The sequence below is a fragment of the Hyla sarda genome, chromosome 9 (assembly GCF_029499605.1).
Source record: "Hyla sarda isolate aHylSar1 chromosome 9, aHylSar1.hap1, whole genome shotgun sequence".
In the NCBI taxonomy this organism is placed as follows: Eukaryota; Metazoa; Chordata; class Amphibia; order Anura; family Hylidae; genus Hyla; species Hyla sarda.
This window is the reverse complement of record NC_079197.1, coordinates 18425705-18450702: the sequence shown is the minus strand read 5'-3', so window position 1 is coordinate 18450702 and position 24998 is coordinate 18425705. Positions and strand designations below refer to the sequence as shown.

The following is a 24998-nucleotide window of genomic DNA, read 5'->3' as shown; positions in this document are numbered from 1 at the left end:
GATACCCTACTTATATAGGTTTGATTTTGTCGCACTTCTGGAAAAAATCATAACTACATGCAGGAAAATTTATACGTTTAAAAATGTCATCTTCTGACCCCTATAACTTTTTTATTTTTCCACGTATGGGGTGGTATGAGGACTCATTTTTTGCGCCGTGATCTGAAGTTTTTATCGGTATGATTTTTGTTTTGATCGGACTTTTTGATCACTTTTTATTAATTTTTTAATGATATAAAAAGTGACCAAAATACGCTTTTTTGGACTTTGGAATTTTTTTGCGCGTACGCCATTGACCGTACGGCTTAATTAATGATATATTTTTATAGTTCGGACATTTACGCACGCGGCGATACCACATATGTTTATTTTTTATTTTTTTTACACTGTTTTATTTTTTTTATGGGAAAAGGGGGGTGATTCAAACTTTTATTAGGGAAGGGGTTAAATGACCTTTATTAACACTTTTTTTTTACATTTTTTTTGCAGTGTTATAGGTCCCATAGGGACCTATAACACTGCACACACTGATCTCCTATGCTGATCACTGGCGTGCATTAACACACCTGTGATCAGCATTATCGGCGCTTGACTGCTCCTGCCTGGATCTCAGGCACGGAGCAGTCATTCGTCGATCGGACACCGGGGAGGCAGGTAAGAGCCCTCCCGGTGTCCGATCAGCTGTTCGGGACGCCGCGATTTCACCGCGGCGGTCCCGAACAGCCCGACTGAGCAGCCGGGTCACTTTCACTTTCACTTTAGAAGCGGCGGTCAGCTTTGACCGCCGCTTCTAAAGGGTTAATACCGCACATCGCCGCGATCGGCGATGTGTGGTATTAGCCGCGGGTCCCGGCCGTTGATTAGCGCCGGGACCGACGCGATATGATGCGGGATCGCGGTGCGATCCCGCTTCATATCGCGGGAGCCGGCGCAGGACGTAAATATACGTCCTGCGTCGTTAAGGGGTTAAAAGCCATAATTTCTATAAAAAGGAGATAAGCATCATTATATGAAGTATAGTAGAAAGGTTAATATTTTGCCAAGATGTACAACATAGAAAAAGTTTTTGGATTCTGGCAGTGCCAATTTAAAGGGAACCAAAAAGCATTATATATGTAGGGTAAAATCTTTATCCTCACCATCCCCGGGGGACGCTCCTGCCCGTGAGGATATGAACTTATAAACTAGTCCCCGCTGCGCCGTAAGTAGTCCCGTCTGTTCAGTGAGTAGAGCGATGACGAGGCCCGTCAATCAAGCGGAGGGGGCGTCGCTGCTAGCTGAAGACAAAGGACTAGATGAGAGGAGGGGACTACTTACGGGCGCGGCGGGGACTAGTTTATAAGTTCATATTCTCACCATCCCCGCGGGCAAGGACGTCCCCTGGGGATGGTGAGGATAAAGATTTTTTCCTATATAACACTATGCCAAGCGTTATATTGGGTAAAATCTGATGATTGGTCCCCTTTAAGTCTCATGGCCATGCCCGGTTTTATACCCACTGGGTCACCTCTTAAAGGGGTACTCCGCCCCTGACATCTTATCCCCTATCCAAAGGATAGGGGATAAGATGTTAGATCGCCGCGGTCCCGCTGCTGGGGACCCCGGGGATCGCCGCTGCGGCACCCCGCCATCATTACTGCACAGAGCGAGTTCGCTCTGTGCGTAATGACGGGCGATACAGGGGCCGGAGCAGCGTGACGTCATGGCTCCGCCCCTCATGACATCACGGCCTGTCCCCTAATGCAAGTCTATGGCAGGGGGCGTGACGACCGCCACGGCCCCTCCCATAGACTTGTATTCACGGGGCGGGCCGTGATGTCCCGAGGGGCGGAGCCTTGACGTAACGCTGCTCCGGCCCCTGTATTGCCCGTCATTACGTGCAGAGCGATCTCGCTCTGCGCAGTAATGATAGCGGGGTGCTGCAGGAGCGATCCCCGGGGTCCCCAGCAGCGGGACCGCGGCGATCTAACATCGTATCCCCTATCCTTTGGATAGGGGATAAGACGTCTAGGGGCGGAGTACCCCTTTAATAGCAGAAGCCATTCCTACTGGTTATATTGCTGTTGGCACACCTCCTTATATGAAGTGACTGGGCAGCTGCCAAGCAGGCAACAATTATGGTGCTTATTACTTTTGGCCAGGTGTCTGGCAGCTGCTCATAGGAATTAACCGGCATGTTGTTGGATTGCGGGGTGACTACGGCTCGTCAGAACAACCCACATCTGGCAGTGACGGCACACGTAACGCAATTGTTCATGGTACTGCAGGACGTCGCTCTTTTTTTCCCATCCCCTCAGCGAGCTTCTATAAATGGCCGTGTGGTGACTGCAGGACATGTGTGATCATCAGGCCCCGGGGAAGAAGGAGGGAGGAGGAAGCGCCTGCTAATGTTTTCCCATGGCACTGTACGACAAGCTACTTCTTGTCAGACTTTGTCTTCAGTTACCGTGGAAACGAGGAGTGGTTAAAATACAGGGATTCTCTGGTAGAGGTCTAAATGGAGCTGCCCTCGAACTGCGCCCACCACATTCCTCCAGCTGAGGAGGGCTGACCGCTGACCTTTCCACAATTACCTGCTAATTTTTACAGGCGGGTGTCACTGAGCCCAGGGTGCGGTCCAGGGCCAGAAGTTTTGGAGCTACTCCAGCCAAAGTTTTCACAGGGAACAACCGCTTCAAGATATACACTGCTCAAAAAACCAAAGGGAACACTAAGATAACACATCCTAGATCTGAATGAATGAACTAATCGTAGGAAATACTTTCCTCTTTACATAGTTGAATGCGCGGACAACAAAATCACACAAAAATGATCAATGGAAATCAAATGTATCAACCCCTGGAGGTATGGATATGGAGTCACACTCAAAATCACAGTGGAAAACCCCACTACAGGCTGATCCAACTTTATGTAATGTCCTTAAAACAAGTCACAATGAGGCTCAGTAGTGTGTGTGACCTCCACGTGCCCGTATGACCTCCCTACAATGCCTGGGCATGCTCCTGATGAGGTGGGGGATGGTCTCCTGAGGGATGTCCTCCCAGACCTGGACTAAAGCATCCGCCAACTCCTGGACAGTCTGTGGTGGATGGAGCGAGACGTCCCAGATGGGCTAAATCGGATTCAGGTCTGGGGAACGGGCGGCCCAGTCCATAGCATCAATGCCTTCCTCTTGTAGGAACTGCTGACACACTCCAGCCACATGAGGTCTAGCATTGTCTTGGATTTGGAGGAACCCAAGGCCAACCGCACCAGCATATGGTCTCACAAGGGGTCTGAGGATCTCATCTCAGTACCTAATGGCAGTCAGGCTACCTCAGGCAAGCACACGGAGGGCTGTGCAGCCTCCCAAAGAAATGCCCCCCCAAACCATTACTGAGCCACTGCCAAACCGATCATGCTGGAGGATGTTGCAGGCAGCAGACCGTTCCCCACGGCGTCTCCAGACTTTGTCACGTCTGTCACATGTGCTCAGTGTGAACCTGCTTTCATCTGTGAAGAGCACAGGGCGTCAGTGGTGAATTTACCAATCTTGGTGTTCTCTGGCAAATGTCAAATGTCCTGCACGGTGTTGGGCTGTAAGCACAACCCCCACCTGTGGACGTCGGGCCCTCATACCACCCTCATGTAGTCTGTTTCTGACCGTTTGAGTGGACACATGCACATTTGTGGCCTGCTGGAGGTCATTTTGCAGGGCTCTGGCAGTGCTCCTCCTGCTCCTCCTTGCACAAAGGCGGAGGTAGCGGTCCTGCTGCTGGGTTGTTGCCCTCCTACGGCCTCCTCCACGTCTCCTGATGTACTGGCCTGTCTCCTGGTAGCGCCTCCATGCTCTGGACACTACGCTGACAGACACAGCAAACCTTCTTGCCACAGCTCACATTGATGTGCCATCCTGGATGAGCTGCACTACCTAAGCCCCTTGAGTGGGTTGTAGACTCCGTCTCATGCTACCACTAGAGTGAAAGCACCGCCAGCATTCAAAAGTGACCAAAACATCAGCCAGGAAGCATAGGAACTGAGAAGTGGTCTGTGGTCACCACCACCTGCAGAACCACTCCTTTATTGGGGGTGTCTTGCTAATTGCCTATAATTTCCACCTGTTGTCTGTTCCATTTGCACAACAGCATGTGAAATTGATTGTCAATCAGTGTTCTTCCTGAGTGGACAGTGGGATTTCACAGAAGTGTCATTGACTTGGATTTACATTGTGTTGTTAAGTGTTCCCTTAATTTTTTTTCAGCAGTGTATATACAACAGAGACTGTTTGGCTGCTTTTTTTCCCCTTCCCCAATTTAAGGGCTTATCCACACTACGGAATCTGCGCCTGCAGATATTTCACACGGAGATCCCATCTATAGCTAGCAAGTGCGCCATTTCCATAGGCGGCAATGCATTTCCGAGCACATTCCGCCAAAAAAACTGAACATGTTCCTTCCGTCGGCGGAGTCTGGAATTTCTGCTGCAGAATAATGGGAGGCTGCTGCACTGTTATTTTCCTAGCGAAATTTCCGGCGCAAAATTCCGCTCGGAAAATACGTAGTGTGAATGAGCCTTAAGTGTAGATTCCCATTGCGTTTTTGTCTCAGTTTCAGTTTGCTGTTTGGTGTACGCAATAAAAACGCTATCGTGTATGGGAAATGAACCCCTACACTTTACCGTCCGTTTTTTTATTTTTATTTTTTTTTTATAATGTAAGTCAATGGGAAACAAATGGCATCCATTTTTATTATTTTTTTTGCATCCGTTAATGTATATGTTTTTCTTCCGGAAAAGTGACGCGGTGCGTGAACTATGGCGCATAATAGACGTGTCATCTACGTATATTCTGATGCCTTTCCTCCCCTCTCATACACAAAGGGCAGTGTATTCCAACCAGCGTGCCTCCAGCTGTTGCAAAACTACCACTCCCAGCATGCCCGGACAGCCGTTGGCTGTCCGGGCATGCTGGGAGTGGTAGTTTTGCAACAGCTGGAGGCACCCTGTTTGGGAAACACTGCCATGGGGTTCCAGCGCACACATCTCTGGCTACATTATACTATGAACCTAATATAGTATCATCGTTGCGAACGCTCTATACTATATGGTAATAATTAACCCCTTCCATCACGCCAGCCTCCTGTGTAAACATGGCTATACATCATGTTTTCTGCGCTCGCCTCCTGCGCCCACATTGCTCACATAAACCTTATTGTGCAAAACCCAATAAAACCCAATGGCGCCCACTCACTTGTATGGAGGACCTCCATCTGTATGGACGGACGGACAATGGAAAAACAAATAAATGTCCCGCATCCAGGCCAATGGGGTAAAACGCTTTATTCCAGCTCAAAACATGGTAAAAAAAAAAAAATGCATCATATGACGCATTTCAAGCCGCAGCTGTTTATTATAAACCCTCCTGCGCCGGTTTCTTATAGGGGCATTGTTAATTAACCCCTTCTATGGCTCCTGCATATACATTACTACATAACCCCTTCTGTGCCACTGTCCTATACCGTATTTACTGACTTTCATGCCCCCCCGTGTATGCATGACTACATAACCCCCTTCTGTGTCAGTGTCCTATACTAAGAGATGGCAATTAACCCCTTCCACGCCTCCTGCATATACATTACTACATAACCCCTTCTGTGCAGGGATCAAGTCCTGGGAGGAAAAAAAAAAGAGTGGGAACTCCCCCAAGATGTCCACTTAAGGGCCGGTCCTGCAGGACTTCTGCTAATGGGAATTCAGTTCCCCACACGTTCCTGCAGGACTTGAGCCCTGCTTCTGTGCCATTTTCCTATTTCTGTAATTAACCCCTTCCATTCCTCCTGCGTTGTTATTACTACGTACCCCCTTCTGTGTTGCTGTCCTATACCATAAATAACCCCTTCCTTACCACCGACATATGCATTACTACATAACCCCTTCTGTGCTGCTGTCCTATACCATAATTAACCCCTTCCTTACCTCTTACATCCGCATTCCCTTCTGTGCCATTTTCCTATTTCTGTAATTAACCCCTTCCATTCATCTTGCGTATGCATTACTACATAACCCCTTCTGTACTGCTGCTGTCATATACCATAAATAACCCCATCCTTACCTCCTACATATGCATTACTACATAACCCCTTCTGTGCTGCTGTCGTATACCATAAATAACCCCTTCTTTACCTCCTACATATGCATTGCTACATAACCCCTTCTGTGCTGCTGTTGTATACCATAAATAACCCCATCCTTACCTCCTACATATGCATTACTACATAACCCCTTCTGTGCTGCTGTTGTATACCATAAATAACCCCTTCCTTACCTCCTACATATGCATTACTACATAACCCCTTCTGTGCTGCTGTTGTATACCATAAATAACCCCTTCCTTACCACCGACATATGCATTACTACATAACCCCTTCTGTGCGACTGTCCTTTACAATAATTAACCCCTTCCATTCCTCTTGCGTATGCATTACTACATAACCCTTCTGTACTGCTGCTTTCCTATACCATAATTAACCCCTTCTTTACCTTTTACATATGCATTACTACATAACCCCTTCTGTGTGCCTGTCCTATACCATAATTAACCCCTTCCATTCCTCTTGCGTATGCATTACTACATAACCCCTTCTGTACTGCTGCTTTCCTATACCATAATTAACCCCTTCTTTACCTTTTACATATGCATTACTACATAACCCCTTCTGTACTGCTGCTGTCCTATACCATAATTAACCCCTTCCATTCCTCTTGCGTATGCATTACTACATAACCCCTTCTGTACTGCTGCTGTCCTATACCATAAATAACCCCTTCCTTACCTCCTACATATGCATTACTACATAACCCCTTCTGTGCTGCTGCTGTCCTATACCATAAATAACCCCTTCCTTTCCTCCTACATATGCATTACTACATTACCCCTTCTGTACTGCTGCTGTCGTATACCATAAATAACCCCTTCCTTACCTCCCACATATGCATTACTACATAACCCCTTCTGTACTGCTGCTGTCCTATACCATAATTAACGCCTTCCATTCCTCTTGCGTATGCATTACTACATAACCCCTTCTGTACTGCTGCTGTCCTATACCATAAATAACCCCTTCCTTACCTCCTACATTTGCATTACTACATAACCCCTTCTGTACTGCTGCTGTCCTATACCATAAATAACCCCTTCCTTACCTCCTACATATGCATTACTACATAACCCCTTCTGTACTGCTGCTGTCCTATACCATAAATAACCCCTTCCTTACCTCCTACATATGCATTACTACATAACCCCTTCTGTGCTGCTGTCCTATACCATAAATAACCCCTTCCTTACCTCCTACATATGCATTACTACATAACCCCTTCTGTGCGCCTTCCATTCCTCTTCCGTATGCATTACTACATAACCCCTTCTGTACTGCTGCTGTCCTATACCATAAATAACCCCTTCCTTACCTCCTACATATGCATTACTACATAACCCCTTCTGTACTGCTGCTGTCCTATACCATAAATAACCCCTTCCTTACCTCCTACATATGCATTACTACATAACCCCTTCTGTGTCATAGCCCTATACAGTTTTTAAAATGCAGCATCCCCCCCCCCATACGGCCAATCCCTGCTAATTAACCCCTTCCACGCCCTCTCTTGCTACCTTAACCCCTTCCTTCCGTTAACCCATATAACGCCGCCACATGGCCATTGCTGATTAACCCCTCCCGCGCACTGCTCCCATCCTCCGTGAGTCTCTCCGCGTGTGTGGGTTCGTTACAGTGTTTCAGCCTGTTGCTCACAACTTCCGACATCACTCACCCGCCAGCAGCATTCCTGTGAGGAAGCCCCGGCCCGCGCTCTCCTTACACGGCATTACACGGACCGTGCACACCCCCCTGCCAGCCCCTGGGAGTGCCCCGGTGCCCGCCCAGTGACAGCTCCCCACATCGCCCGGCCAGCTCCATCACTGTGCCCCCCCCTGTGTGCCAGCATGTCGGATTCCGGACCGGAGCAGGGTGCCAGCTGCACAAGCTTTGTCAAAGCCTATATCCGTACCAGGAAAGGAGCCATCTTAGCGGCGGAGATTGTAAGTTGGCAGTGCCCACCTATGTGGCATGGCACACACTCTCCTCTCTCTGCCATGCTGCTTCTCCTCACATTGTCTTGCCCCCCTTCTACTCTCTACTTTCCTCCCTACTTTACCTACCCATATCTCTCCCTGACCCTCTGTGCCCACCCTACGTATTGGCTCTTGTACTATGTGTTGTTGCATCAGGAAGGGTGGAAGCTTTTAAATGGTGCCAGGTCTTGTGTGTAGATCAGTGTTTTCCAACCAGGGAGCCTCCAGCTGTTGCAAAACTACAACTCCCAGCATGCCCGGACAGCCTTCGGCTGTCCGGGCAAGCTGGGAGTTGTAGTTTTGCAACAGCTGGAGGCACCCTGGTTTGAATACCCTGCCCCATGTGTATGAGAGGGCAGGACTGGCATCAGAATATAGGCAAATGGCTCGTCTAATATGCGCCATAGTTCACACATCACATCACGGTGCTTATGCCTTTGACTGTCCGGGCATGCTGGGAGTTGTAGTTTTGCAGGAGCTGGAGGCACCCTGGTTTGAATACCCTGCCCCATGTGTATGAGAGGGGAGGACTGGCATCAGAATATACGCAGATGGCTCGTCTAATATGAGCCATAGTTCACACATCATGGTGCTTATGCCTTTGGCTGTCCGGGCATGCTGGGAGTTGTAGTTTTGCAACAGCTGGAGGCATCCAGATTGGAAAATACTAAAGTAGTAGATTGTGGTACTTTTCTGACTATTGGGAGTGTTCAGCAGGGGCAGGGGAGTGGCCGGTATGGGGTGGGTGCCCAGATTGTCAGGCGATGGCGCCAATAAATCACCCTGAGACCTAATACAGAGCAATGGCGGGCAGGCAGCTAAGTCTTTATCCCTAGAGAATTACATATCACCCAAAAAGGTGCCCGATATATAGCAAAAAAGGTGCTCGAAATATAGCAAAAAAGGTGTACGTTCTCGGGTTTTTATGAGAGGAAACTATTTCAGCAACCGGGAGGATTTCAAGCGACGAACATGTGTTCTCCAGCTGTTGCAAGAACTACAACTCTCATCATGCCCAGACGGCTGTTTCGCAACAGCATGACATCCCCACTGCTGCGGCGAGTATTCACATGTGGCAGATTTGTTGGGTTTAAAAAAAAAAAAAAAAAAAATGTCTTTGACTGAAAATCGGTTCCAATGATCCAGATACGGCGTTTTGTAAGCGAGGATTTCTTCACGGGCCATTGAGACGACCGGGATGGTATTCTGTAACAGATGTCATGTGTGTATTTAGACCCATAGCAAATAAAGGTAATCTGCCATCCACACCTTCCCCACAGTGTAGTGTAGAATTATGTGTAAATGCGACGGCTCCGACAGAGCTTTGGGCACTGCTGCAGTGTTCCGTGCCAAGTTGCTAGATGGGACCCCTCCGAAGGCTGATTGTGTAGCTTTTCTCCTGTGTTTTTATTTTTATTTTTTAACTAAAATGGTGTTTTATAAAATGCTATACATCATATAACCACCATGCATTGCTTTACACTATATACTACAATAAATAACCCCCATATAGTGCTTTACGGTATAATCATCATATGTCGGTATACAATATACACCATATAACCACCATGCATTGCTTTACACTATATACTACAATAACCCCCATATAGTGCTTTACGGTATAATCATCATATGTCGGTATACAATATACACCATATAACCACCATGCATTGCTTTACACTATATACTACAATAAATAAGCCCCATATAGTGCTTTACGGTATAATCATCATATGTCGGTATACAATATATACCATATAACCACCATGCATTGCTTTACACTATATACTACAATAAATAACCCCCATATAGTGCTTTACAGTATAATCATCATATGTCGGTATACAGTATACACCATATAACCACCATGCATTGCTTTACACTATATACTACAATAAATAACCCCCATATAGTGCTTTACGGTATAATCATCATATGTCGGTATACAAAATATACCATATCATCATATGTCGGTATACACTATAGACCAGTGGTCTTCAACCTGCGGACCTCCAGATGTTGCAAAACTACAACTTCCAGCATGCCAGGACAGCCAAAGGCTGTCCGGGCATGCTGGGAGTTGTAGTTTTGCAACATCTGGAGGTCCGCAGGTTGAAGACCACTGCTATAGACCATCTATTGCTTTACTCTATATACTACAGTGTGTATATATACACTATATAGTGCTATAACTGTATAATCAGCATACTTCAGTATACAATATACACCATTTAACCCCCATATATTGCTTTACACTAAATATTACAGTATATAACCACCATATAGTTCTATAACTGTATATTCACCATATGTCGGTATACACTATACATCATATAATCACCATATATTGCTGTACACTATATGCTACAATAAATGACCACCATATAGTGCTATAACTGTATAGTCGCCATACGTTGGTATACACTTTACATAATATAATTATATTATGTAAATATATTGCTTTATACTATATTCTACAGTTTATAATCCCAATATACTGCTATATGTGTATAATCACCATACATTGGCATACACTATACATCATATAACCACCATATATTGCTTTATACTATATATAACACCAGTATAGTGCCATAACTATAAACCATATGTTGCTTTACTCTATACTGTATACTACAGTATATAAACACCATAAAGAAGTATACACTGTATGCCATATAACCACCATATATTGCTTTACTCTATATACACTGCTCAAAAAAACAAAAACAAAGGGAACACTAAGATAACACATCCCAGATCTGAATGAAGGAACTAATCGTATAAAATACTTTCATCTTTATATAGTTGAATGCGCTGACAACAAAATCTCACAAAAATGATCAATGGAAATCAAATGTATCAACCCCTGGAGGTCTGGATATGGAGTCACACTCAAAATCACAGTGGAAAACCCCACTACAGGCTGATCCAACTTTATGTAATGTCCTTAAAACAAGTCACAATGAGGCTCAGTAGTGTGTGTGGCCTCCACGTGCCCGTATGACCTCCCTACAATGCCTGGGCATGATCCTGATGAGGTGGAGGATGGTCTCCTGAGGAATGTCCTCCCAGACCTGGATTAAAGCATCCGCCAACTCCTGGACAGTCTGTGGTGGATGGAGCGAGACATGATGTCCCAGATGTGCTCAATCGGATTCAGGTCTGGGGAATGGGCGGCCAGTCCATAGCATCAATGCCTTCCTCTTACAGGAACTGCTGACACACTCCAGCCACATGAGGTCTAGCATTGTCTTATATTAGGAGGAATCCAGGGCCAACTGCACCAGCATATGGTCTCACAAGGGGTCTGAGGATCTCATCTTGGTACCTAATGGCAGTCAGGCTACCTCTGGCAAGCACACAGGGCTGTGCGGCCCCCCAAAGAAATGCCACCCCACACAATTACTGACCCACCGCCAAACCGGTCATGCTGGAGGATGTTGCAGGCAGCAGAACATTCTCCACTGCGTCTCCAGACTCCTGGAACCTGCTTTCATCTGTGAAGAGCACAGGGCGTCAGTGGTGAATTTGCCAATCTTGGTGTTCTCTGGCAGATGCCAAACGTCCTGCACGGTTTGGGCTGTAAGCACAATCCCCACCTGTGGACGTCGGGCCCTCATACCACCCTCATGGAGTCTGTTTCTGACCGTTTGAGTGGACACATGCACATTTGTGGCCTGCTGGAGGTCATTTTGCAGGGCTCTGGCAGTGCTCCTCCTTGCAGAAAGGTGCAGGTAGCGGTCCTGCTGCTGGGTTGTTGTCTTCCTACGGCCTCCTCCACGTCTCCTGATGTACTGGCCCGTCTCCTGGCAGCGCCTCCATGCTCTGGACACTACGCTGACAGACACAGCAAACCTTCTTGCCACAGCTCGCATTGATGTGCCATCCTGGATGAGCTGCACTACCAGAGCCACTTGTGTGGGTTGTAGACTCAGTCTCATCTACCACTAGAGTGAAAGCACTGCCAGCATTCAAAAGTGACCAATACATCAGCCAGGAAGCGTAGGAATTGAGAAGTGGTCTATGATCACCACCTGCAGAACCACTCCTTTATTGGGAGTGTCTTACTAATTGCCTGTAATTTCCACCTGTTGTCTGTTCCATGTGAAATTGATTGTCAATTAGTGTTCTTCCTGAGTGGACAGTGGGATTTCACAGAAGTGTCATTGACTTGGAGTTACATTGTGTTGTTTGTGTTGTTTTTTGAGCAGTGTAGTACAGTATATAACCACCATATACTGCTATAACTGTATAATCACCATAAAGTATACACTGTACATCATATACCAACCATAAAGCTATATAACTGTATATACTATACACCCTGTAAGCACCATCAGTTAGATTTTAAGCCCCAATGGGGACAGGGACTGATCTTAGTCATGACGAGCTCTGTGAGGCCCTGCAGAATATTGTTGACTCTATATTTTTACACTATATAACTACCATATAGTACTAGATCATATAACCACCATACAGTGCTATATACCATATATCGATCATATAGTGACTGTATATGAAACAACCATATAACAGTATATGCAGTATATCACATGACCTCCATACATGGCTTGATAATATATATCTACCACCTAGTGCTTTACTGTATAACCTCCATACAGTGCTTTATACTATATAAGCAATACTGTACCATATAATCACCACATACGTTTTTTACTACAGCTGGAGGTCCACAGTTTGGAGACCACTGCCCTATAGTATCCTGTCTACTATTTTGGATATCTGACCTCCCAGTCCCATAGATTTGTCCTGAGTTTCACCCAGTATATACCAGTCAGTTATAACTATAACCCCAGGCCGCCCGCCTGTGTTGTATCTCACTTATAGTTATTCAATTACAGTCTATTAAAACAATAAAGTCATTGTAGAAAAGCAAATAATGGCGTCGCTCTATGTGTGATGAATTGATTTGCAGCCGCCATAAAGGAGCTGAGCTGCTGTGAAATTAAAGGAGTACTCCACTTATGTTTATGTGGTGAGCCACGTGCGATGTGAGGTGTATGGGGCAGATGTTGTAGCCCAGGGGCAGATTGTGTTAACCCCTAAATGTTCGTGACGCCAGGGCAAGGTTTGCCACCTGAAGGTAGCTCTGCTAGTTCTAGTTAGGCAGGGCAAATAAGTGTCCAAGGCCAGGTCAGGGTTAGCGGTAGCTTTACTGAAGTAGACAGATGGTAACAGTCTTTACATCTAGGCCAGGATCCCAGAGAGGTGACCAGTAAGTAACACAGGGGACCTCGCAGCTTGCTGGGACTTGCAGTGACTTGACAGACTTTAGCACAGCCACGCTGACTATAACAGACTTGACTTGACTGAAGATAGTGACAGCAGACAGAGATGACGTGACTTACTGGCTTGTGGCTGTAGGTGGCTCGAGGCCTCCAGATGTGGACACTGGCTCTGAGATGTCTGGACTGGACTTGACCTCAGCAGAGAATGAATCACAAGAGAGACACGCCCCGTCCATAGACTTGCATTGTGGGGGTGGAGCGTGACGTCACACGGGGCGGAGCCGTGACATCACAATGCTCCGTCCCCGTGATCGCCAGTAATCAGACCCGGAGCGAGCACGCTCCGGGGGCTGATTCTAACGGGGTGCGGCGTGTAAGATCATGGGGTCCCCAGCGGCGGGACCCCTGCGATCAGGCATCTTATCCCCTATCCTTTGGATAGGAAATAAGATGTCTTCACGCCGGAGTACCTCTTTAAATTCCAGCTCCATACCACTAGAGTCCTTAATATGGTCCTATGCATTGGCCCCTACAGTTCTCCATTTTCTTAAAATGGTTGCCCCACAAGAAAGTTGATAACTCCCAATGATCACCAAAATGGGGGCTATAGGTAAGAAAGAAGCCGGTGCACTCACCATATGGGTTTGCGAGCCGATACGGAATTGGTGAGTGCACCATCTTCTTTCTTATCTATATCCTATATTATCTTTATCAAGTAGCACCACCGAGGGAAGTGTGTGGGCCGCTTGTAGTTCCACCCAAGAGAGTACGGACTGTGCCCTATATTGTTCTCCATTGATGCCAAAACGGGGGACCCAAGCCGGTTCTGCAGTGAGGAGGATTTTGGATGAAGTGCAGGTCGAGGATGTCTGTGAGGTCGACAATCATTGCCCTGTAGACATCACTAAAGTAGCGAGGCGCGTGGTCCACCGTCACTCAATTAAAACCACCAATGATGCGGCGGTCCACGTCGGTGCCCTGCCACTTCATACATTTCTATGGAGCCTATTGGGTGAATCCCAAAGACACTGATTGGTTGGTCCACCCCTAATATTCACACTTCTCCTGGCTGTAGTTGTATAGGGAGGGGAGTCAGAGGGATCAGGACCCCCACTTTGGGGTCATTGTGAATCCCAGCCATGGTGCCCATCAGACCTTTATCACACGTCTAGGGAATAGGTAATGAATGTCTGTTGTGGGAAAACTCCTTTTTAAAGGGGTACTCCGGTGGAAAACATTTTATTTAATTTTTTTTATCAACTGGTGCCAAAAAGTTTAACAGATTTATAAATTACTTCTATTTAAAAATCTTTACCCTTCCAGTACTTATCAGCTGCTGTATGCTCCAGAGGAAGTTGTGTAGCTCTTTTCTGTCTGACCACAGTGCTCGCTGCTGACACCTCTGTCCAGAGCAGGAGCAAATCTCCATTGCAAACCTCTCCTGCTCCGGACAGTTCCTGACATTGGCTGAGCAGACTGTCGCTCCCAGGGTGGGGGCCACTCTGCTTTGGGGACGGGTGAGTAGCTGGGAACTGTTTTGGAGATGTGGGGGGGGGGGGGGGGTGCACCAGCTGTTGGACACCACACAATCAGACACTTATCCCCTGTTCTGTGTATAGGAGAAGTTTTATTTACTCGGAGTACCCCTTTAACACTCACCGGAGATGAGTTAGTATGGCAATACAAGATAGAGAGGGTTCCTGTACAATTGGTAGATTATAGCACCATTGGCGCTCAGCCAGTATAATTGCTATAGACGGGTACCATTATATTCTATGGAGCCCATCTCGCTGGACGCTGGTAGAAACCATACAGACCCCATTAAAGGGGTACTCCGGTGGAAACCTTTTTTTATTTTTTTTTTAAATCAACTGGTGCCAGAAAGTTAAAACAGATTTGTAAATTACTTCTATTAAAAAAAAAATCTTAATCCTTCCAGTACATATTAGCTGCTGAATACTACAGAGGAAATTATTTTCTTTTTGGAACACAGAGCTCTCTGCTGACATCACGAGCACAGTGCTCGCTCTCTTGCTGACACCTCTGTCCATTTTAGGAACTGTCCAGAGCAGCATATGTTTTCTATGGGGATTTTTTCCTACTCTGGTCAGTTCCTAAAATGGACAGAGGTGTCAGCAGAGAGCACTGTGGTCATGATGTCAGCAGAGAGCTCTGTGTTCCAAAAAGAAAATAATTTCCTCTGTAGTATTCAGCAGCTAATAAGTACTAGAAGGATTAAGATTTTTTTTTTTTTTATTAGAAGTAATTTACAAATCTCTTAACTTTCTGGCACCAGTTGATTAAAAATAAATAAATAAAAATAAAAAAAAAGTTTGCCACCGGAGTACCCCTTTAAAGGTAATGAGGTATCTGCTGTTTGGTCTCCTTAACTCTATAGAGAGTTTGTACTCTCTACAGGGTGCCTCCAGCTGTTGCAAAACTACAACTCCCAGCACCAATAGGTGCTATAGAATTTTGCTGTAGAGCAGTGTTTCCTAACCAGGGTGCCTCCAGCTGTTGCAAAACTACAACTCCCAGCACCAATAGGTGCTATCGAATTTTGCTGTAGAGCAGTGTTTCCTAACCAGGGTGCCTCCAGCTGTTGCAAAACTACAACTCCCAGCACCAATAGATGCTATAGAACTTTGCTGTAGAGCAGTGTTTCCTAACCAGGGTGCCTCCAGCTGTTGCAAAACTACAACTCCCAGCACCAATAGGTGCTATCGAATTTTGCTGTAGAGCAGTGTTTCCTAACCAGGGTGCCTCCAGCTGTTGCAAAACTACAACTCCCAGCATGCCCGGACAGCCTTTGGCTGTCCGGGCATGCTGGGGGTTGTAGTTTTGCAACAGCTGGAGGCACCCTGGTTAGGAAACACTGCTCTACAGCAAAATTCTATAGCACCTATTTACCGCTTTAGCTGCTGTATCCAATATGGTATATTGCGAGGCGTCTGACTCGCACTTTTACGGATAAAATCTTACAACCATAAGTAACCACAAGCCCTTGTTCACGTCTGCGGAGATTGCCATCCATAGAGCTCGCTCCGTCTTCTGGGGAAGGAATGAGTAATAGACACGCAGGATAAATGCTTCCTGACACACCCAGCCCCATATAACAGCATATGTGTTACCTAGCACAAGATATGTACACAGCTATAAGTTTCCACTGACTAAGTCATAGGGGGAGGTTTCCTTTCCTTTTTACATTTTTTATTTTTTATTTTTAATTTTTTTTTTATAAAAAAAAAAAAAAAAAAAATTATTTTAGTTTATTTTTGCAGACTTTTCATATACTCCACGTGGGTTGTGTTAGTTGAATGTCGCACTTAGTATTGCACTTGTGGTGACCCACGGTGTATGGCGGGACCAAGGGTGTAGCGTTGTAGGTGGTATTAACCCCTGGGGCAAGATGTTGTTAACCCCTAGTGTTCGTGACGCCAGAGTGGTTTTTGGGTACTGGAACCACACGAACGGTATCTCCGCTATTCCAATGGCTAGTTAAGGAAAAGCGAGTCCACAACCAGTTAGGCTGCGGAATCTCCGGGCGGAAAGTTTCCGCTGAATCAGTCGGTGCTGGGACCGCGCGGACACTGCAGTCTCCAATAGACTGCAATGTGTTCCGCGAGTATTTCCGTCGGAAGAATGAGCAACGCCATTTTTCAGGCGGAAATTTTCAAGCGGATTTTCCGTTCACAAATTCCGAAACCCATTCACTACACTATACATTTTAGTACGCGGAACTTCTGCCTGCCGCACTCGGAATCTCCAGGCAGAAATGTTCTGCGGGGAGATTCTGCAGTGTGAACCTAGCCTAATAATCAGTCCAGTACTTATCAGCTGCTGTATGCTGCAGAGGAAGTTCTTTTCTTTTTGAATTTCCTTTCTGTCTGACCCCAGCGCTCTCTGCTGACACCTCTGTCCATGTCAGGAACTGTCCAGAGAAGGAGCAAATCCCCATAGCAAACCTCTCCTGCTCCAGAAAGTTCCTGACATGGACAGAGGTGTCAGCAGAGAGCACTGTGGACAGACAGAAAGGAAATTTTAAAAGAAAATAATTATTTCCTCTGCAGCATACAGCAGCTGATAAGTACTGGAAGGATTAAGATTTTTTTTAATAGAAGTAATTTACAAATCTGTTGAACTTTCTGGCATCAGTTGATAAAAAAGAAAAAGGAAAAAAAAAAACATTCCAGTGGAGTACCCCTTTAACAGGTCTAGGAAACTGGGATATGGGGGGTTATGGTGGACACAGGAGAGATGCTTTTAGCTGTTCTTCCAATTTACTTTCCTGATTAAGGCTGGGTCCACACTACGTTTTGTCCCATACGGGAGCGCATACGGCAGGGGGGAGCTAAAACCTCGCGCTCCCGTATGTCACCGTATGCGCTCCCGTATGCCATTCACTTCAATGAGCCGACCGGAGTGAAACGTTCGGTCCGGTCGGCTCATATTTGCGCCGTATGCGCTTTTACAACCGGACCTAAAACTGTGGTCAACCACGGTTTTAGGTCCGGTTGTAAAAGCGCATACGGCGCAAAAATGAGCAGACCGGACCGAACGTTTCACTCCGGTCGGCTCATTGAAGTGAATGGCATACGGGAGCGCATACGGTCACATACGGGAGCGCGAGGTTTTAGCTCCCTCCTGCCGTATGCGCTCCCGTATGGGACAAAACGTAGTGTGGACCCAGCCTAAGGCTGCATTCACATCATGGTTGCAGCCTATGGCTGCCGGATTCGGCTGGGGGAGAGGAAAACCGGGCGCTCCCGTGTCCCAGCCGGATCGGGGCCGAAACCCATTCACTTTAATGAGCCGGCCGGAGTCAAACAGTGACTCTGGTCGGCTCATTTTTGCCCCGTATCCGGTTTTGTGACCAGACCTAAAACCGTAGGGTTTCGGAGCCGGTCCGGCTGGGGTACGGGAGTGCCCAGTTTTCCCATCCCCCCAGCTGGCTGCAACCTGATGTGAATGCAGCCTAGAATAGGGTAAAAAAAAATCCCATTTAAAGGGGTAAAACATTTTTTTTTTACCAAATCAACTGGTGCCAGAAAGCTATACAGATTTGTAAATTAATTTGTGTAATATGAAAATCTTAATCCTTCCATTACTTATTGGCTGCTGTATGCTCCAGAGGAAGTTGTGTAGTTCTTTCCAGTCTGGCCACAGTGCTCTCTGCTGACACCTCTGTCCAGGTCAGGAACTGTCCAGAGCAGGAGAAAATCCCCATAGCAAACCTCTCCTACTCTGGACAGTTCCTGATACGGACAGAGGTGTCAGCAGAGAGCACTGTGCTCAGACTGGAAAGAACTACACAACTTCCTTTTGGAGCATAAAGCAGCTGATAAGTACTGGAAGTATCACAGAAACATAAACTTCCCTTAGGGAAGGATAAAATACAACTTTAATTTGATACTTTTGGTGTGAGGGTATGATGGGGTACAGGTAGATGATCTACGGGTATCAGTGGAAAGGGGGAGGGGAAGGATATCAGTTCCCACCCTATACACCAGTGTTTCCCAACCAGGGTGCCTCCAGATGTTGCAAAACTACAACTCCCAGCATGCCTGGACAGCCTTTGGCTGTCCAGGCATGCTGGGAGTTGTAGTTTTACAACACCTGGAGGCACCCTGGTTGGGAAACACTGCTATACACTGTAACCCCCAATGTCCCTGTCTTTTGAGGGACCCATCTCCTTAACAGTATGGCCTCAACCACGGTGACGTTCCCTCCGTAGCGCTAGTGTGCACAGGAAAAAAATTATAAAACAAGGGGGAATCGGAGGTTAGGTTGGGCTTGGATTGATTAATTGATTAACCCCTTAAGGACCAAGCCCATTTTGGCCTTAAAGGGGTATTCCAGGAAAAAACTTTTTTTTATATATATCAACTGGTTCCAGAAAGTTAAACTGATTTGTAAATTACTTCTATTAAAAAATCTTAATCCTTTCAGTACTTATGAGCTTCTGAAGTTAAGGTTGTTCTTTTCTGTCTAAGTAATCTCTGATGACACCTGTCTCGGGAAAACGCCCAGTTTAGAAGCAAATTCCCATAGCAAACCTCTTCTAAACTGGGCGGTTCCAGAGACACGTGTCATCAGAGAGCACTTAGACAGAAAAGAACAACCTAAACTTCAGAAGCTCATAAGTACTGAAAGGATTAAGATTTTTTAATAGAAGTCATTTACAAATCTGTTTAACTTTCTGGAGCCAGTTGATATATAAAAAAAAAGTTTTATCCTGGATAACCCCTTTAAGGACCAGACCAATTTTATTTTTGCATTTTCGTGTTTTTCCTCCTCCGCCTTCTAAAAAATCGTAACTTTTATATTTTCATCCATAGACTAGAATAAGGGCTTGTTTTTTGCGCGACCACTCATTTTTTGACACCACTCATTTTACCATAAAATGTATGGCGCAACCAAAAAAATACTATTTGTGTGGGGAAATTGAAAAGAAAACCGCAGTTTTACAAATTTTGTAAGGTTTCGTTTTCACATCGTACAATTTACGGTAAAAATGACGTGTTCTATATTCTGTGGGTCCGTACAATTAAAACGATATCCGTGATTACATACTTCTCTATTATTGTACCGCTTTAAAAAAATCTCAAACCTTTTAACCAAATTAGTACGTTTACAATCCTTCTCTTTTGAAGACCTATAACTTTTTCATTTTTCCGTATAAGCGGCGGTATGAGGGCTCATCTTTTGCACCGTGATCTGTACTGTTTATTGATGCCACATTTGCATATATAAAACTTTTAATGTATTTTTTATACATTTTTTTTTGTGAAATATTTTGTGACAAAAAAGCTGCAATTTTGGACTTAGTTTTTTTTCTTTTTTTTTTTTACGTTTACGCCGTTCACCATATGGGATAAATAACATTATTTTTTGATAGTCCGACAGTTATGCAAGCAGCAATACCAATTATGTTTATTAATATTTTTTTTTTACGCTTTTTGGGGGTAAAATGGGAAAAAGGGGAGGGGATTTTTGCAAATTTTTTCACTTTATTGTTTTACATCTTTTTCTTTACAATTTTTATGTCCCCTAAGGGGACTATTTATTGCAATCACTTGACTGCAGATACTGAGCAGTGCTATGCATAGGGCATAGCACTGATCAGTATTATCAGTGATCTTCTGCTCTGGTCTGCTTGATCTCGGACCAGAGCAGAAGACACCTGGAGACGGTCGGAGGCCGGTGATGGGACCTCCGTCCGCCATTGTTGATGATCGGATCCCCGCAGTATTGATCACGGCATCTGAGGGGTTAATGGCCATTACCGGCGGGGTCCCTGGCTGCTAACTGGACCTGCTGTGCACCATGACGTACATTTACGTCCATTGTCGTTAAGGGGTTAATTGGATTGGATGGATTGGTCAAACCCGCTCAACAAAAACAACCGTGTATCGTGTCCAAACCAAACAGTGGTAAAAAGGTGAAAACCAAGAAAAAAATTAAAATAAATATACACACACACAAAATATGTTTGTATACAAAAAGCTGTTTGAACCCAAATAGAACCCTAATAGTTATTTAAATTCAGGAGTTGCAGTTAGTTACTAACTACAACTCCCAGCATTCCCTGATACAAGCTGTGGCTCAGAAGCTGCCCCAAATGAAAACTACAACTCCCAGCATGTTGGACTGTGTAGTATAGGTGTTTTCCAACCAGGGGTGCCTCCAGCTGTTGCAAAACTACAACACTCAGCATGCCCGGACAGCCGTTGGCTGTCCGGGCATGCTGGGAGTTGTAGTTTCGCAACATCTGAAGGCACCCTGGTTGGGAAACACTGACCTAGATGAATGACTATAACCAAAATAAGATCTCAGAATAGGTAGACCGCTATGTAAGAGATTCTAGGATAATATTAGCCCGGAGAGCCGCTAAGTATTAATAGATATTGAACTAATAGATAAGTGTAACAACTAAGGAAGCTGATGAGGTCAGAGACTAGACAGAAAAATGATAATATCAAGATATCAAATGTCATGTAAGTACTGGAAGTATTAAAGGGGTACTCCGGTGAAAAACTTTTTTTTTTTTTTTAATCAACCGGTGCTAGAAAGTTAAACAGATTTGTAAATGACTTCTATTAAAAAATCTTTACCCTTCCAGTACTTTTTAGCAGCTGTAGGCGACAGAGGAAACTCTTTTCTTTTTGAATTTCTTTTTTTTGTTTTGTCCACAGTGCTCTCTGCTGACACCTCTGTCCGTGTCAGGAACTGTCCAGAGTAGCATAGGTTTGCTATGGGGATTTTCTCCTGCTCTGGACAGTTCCTGATACGGGCATCAGGTGTCAGCAGAGAGCACTGTGGACAAGACTAAAAAGAAATTTGAATAGAAAAGAATTTCTTCTGTAGCATACAGCTGCTAATAAGTACTGGAAGGGTAAAGATTTTTGATAGAAGTCATTTACAAATCTGTTTAACTTTCTGGCACCAGTTGATTTAAAAAAATTACACTATATATATATATATATATATATATATATATATATATATATATAGTGTATGTTTTCCACCGGAGTACCCCTTTAACTTTGGCTAGTTAAGCAATCTGCACTTTTTATTGTGTATTTAGCCCATTAATATTTATATTATTATTATGCACATTTTATTATGTATGTAGCATATAATTATATATAGCATGCATATAGTATATCATTATGTATATTATGCACTTTTTTACTAGGTATATAGCATATTATTATGTGTATTATGCATTCTTTATGGCATATATTTTTACAGTGTATTTTATGTAATACATATATACAGTATATATAATGTCTGTGCATATTTATGCTGTCTCAATGAACTCTGAAAACTGAGACGAGGATAAATGGTTAATAAAATGTTTTCATAAATCATTCTGCAAGGCCTAGAGAGAATCTACAGTGCTCCCTCAAGTTACAATATTAATTGGTTCCAGGACGACCATTGTATGTTGAAACCATTGTATGTTGAGACCAGAACTCTATGGAAACCTGGTAATTGGTTCTGAAGCCCCAAAATGTCATCCAAAAATAGGAAAGAGTGAGGATTAAAGAAAAATAAGAAACATCTGCTGGAAGCTGTAAATCACTGTCTATGTCAGTGTTTCACAAGCAGGGAGCCTCCAGCTGTTGCAAAACTACAACTCCCAGCATCCTGCTTGGGAAACACTGGTCTATGTAGAGGGCAGGATCTTCTTCAGGGTCCTGTATAGTACATAGTGTCCTAAAAAAGTAACATGGAGTCACCCTCACCTGGTGTCCAAAGGAGCAGCTAATCCTGGTACAGGTAAAGAGTACAGAACATGTAATACCTCCCTGTACTGTAGGGGGCGCTACCAGACACCAGTCAGTGCATACACTTCAGTAATACAGGTAAAGAGTAGTACAGAACATGTAATACCTCCCTGTACTGTAGAGGGCACTACCAGACACCAATCAGTGCATACACTTCAGTAATACAGGTAAAGAGTACAGAACATGTAATACCTCCCTGTACTGTAGGGGGCGCTACCAGACACCAGTCAGTGCATAGACTTCAGTAATACAGGTAAAGAGTAGTACAGAACATGTAATAACTCCCTGTACTGTAGGGGGCGCTACCAGACACCAGTCAGTGCATACACTTCAGTAATACAGGGGTTTTACCAGTGAAATGTCCATTCTGATTGGTCAGATCTTCCGGCCATTGACATGTATCACAGATCTGGACTGTCTGTACATTGTATGTTGAGTCTGGTTTCAATTTACAATGGTCTTTTCCGGACCATTGTATGTTGAAACTATTGATTATTGAGGCCATTGTAAGTTGAGGGAACACTGTATAGGGTTTTCCTGGCCCCAAAACAGCCTGAAAACTCTATAGACTGAATACTGACCCGCAGGACTGTATGTAGGAGGCAGCTAGAATTCCTCGGAGGATGATGATGATAATTCCTCATTGTACTGCGAGGCCGTGGTATCAGTATGTGAAGAATGAAGCTAGAAGATGGTATAAACCAGGGGACTGTATGATGGGCTGAAGATTTCGGCTTCTCCATGTGAACATGTCCATACTCTGACTATAGTCTTGTGGGGCTTCCGTATACGTTATTATAGGCAGGACACGTGCCCCCATATTGCTGGGTATATACTCACTGCTCTAGTTCCTTACATGAGGTGGAATTCACAGACAGCTGCCACCTGCCCATCATTTGGCCACCAGCGATGATGGCCCAGTCTATGGATCATGTTGCGTGCCAACCTAGAAGTTGAAGGAGTCCTGTTTGCCGCATGTTTTATGGCTTTTGACCCCCAAACCCCAAGTCTAATAAGCTTAGACATTAATATGCTGGCCTCCGACTGTACAGAGGTCTTTCCCAACCAGGGTGCCTCCAGCTGTTGCAAAACTACAACTCCCAGCATGCCCAGACAGCCGAAGATTGGGGACTATTACTCTAATGCAGTGTTTCCCAAACAGGGTGCCTCCAGCTGTTGCAAAACTACAATTCCCAGCATGCCCGGACAGCCGAAGGTTGGGGACTGTTGCTCTAATGCAGTGTTTCCCAACCAGGGTGCATCCAGCTGTTGCAAAACTACAACTCCCAGCATGCCCGGACAGCCGAAAGCTTGGGACTATTACTCTACAGCAATGTTTCCCAACCAGGGTGCCTCCAGCTGTTGCAAAACTACAACTCACAGCATGCCCGGACAGCCGTTGGCTGTCCGGGCATGCTGGGAGTTGTAGTTTTGCAACAGCTGGAGGCGCCCTGCTTGGGAAACACTGCTGTAGAGGCTAGCGAAGAAAGAGTCACAAAGGGGTTCTCTACCTTGCACAATTTCTCACTTGGAACCCTCAGAGCCATCAATCGTAATCTCTGATAAAAAAAAAACAACAAAAAAACAGTTGGTGTTCAGTTTTTCTGCAGCGCCTCTGCAGGAGAAACAAAGTATTACACAGAACCTGTTGGAATCAATGGGCTGCCTGTACCACGTAGGACAAGACGGGTCCTCTAAAGTAGGAGACACTCTTTGTAAACATTAAACTCTTATTTTCCAAAAGTTATGCCTGATTTTGGTCTCAAGTGTCATATGCAGCAAAGACCGAATTCGTGTACACCTGGAAAATGACCCAAATGTAGTCTCTAGCTAACTAGATTTGGGTCAATGAAACGAATAGGGCCCGTGCCTGTTACATTATCATTCTATTTTGACATTGTACCAATGTATCCGTCATAATGTAAATGGGCCATTTAAAGGGGTACTCCGGTGGAAAACTTTTTTTTATTTTTTTTTAAATCAACTGGTGCCAGAAAGTTAAACAGATTTGTAAATTACTTCTATTAAAATATCTTAATGCTTCCAGTACTTATCAGCTGCTGAATACTACGGAGGAAATTCTTTACTTTTTGGAACACAGAGCTCTATGCTGACATCATGACCACAGTGCTCTCTGCTGACATCTCTGTCCATTTTAGGAACTGTCCAGAGCAGCATATGTTTGCTATGGGGATTTTTTCCTACTCTGGACAGTTCCTAAAATGGACAGAGATGTCAGCAGAGAGCACTGTGCTCGTGATGTCAGCAGAGAGCACTGTGTTCCAAAAAGAAAATAATTTCCTCTGTAGTATTCAGCAGCTAATAAGTACTGGAAGGATTAATATT

The 24998-nt window shown here is 44.9% G+C and overlaps 1 protein-coding gene across 1 annotated transcript in view; it reads left to right on the top strand.

Annotated features, from left to right (window-relative positions):
- The first annotated feature begins 7768 nt into the window (after positions 1-7768).
- PLP2 (proteolipid protein 2) overlaps positions 7769-24998 on the top strand; it is a 29066-nt gene continuing 11836 nt past the window's right edge. The window contains exon 1 of the mRNA XM_056537661.1: positions 7769-8074. Within this exon, the coding sequence (XP_056393636.1) occupies positions 7979-8074 (96 nt within the window). The 5' untranslated portion in view covers positions 7769-7978. The remainder of the gene's footprint in view (positions 8075-24998) is intronic.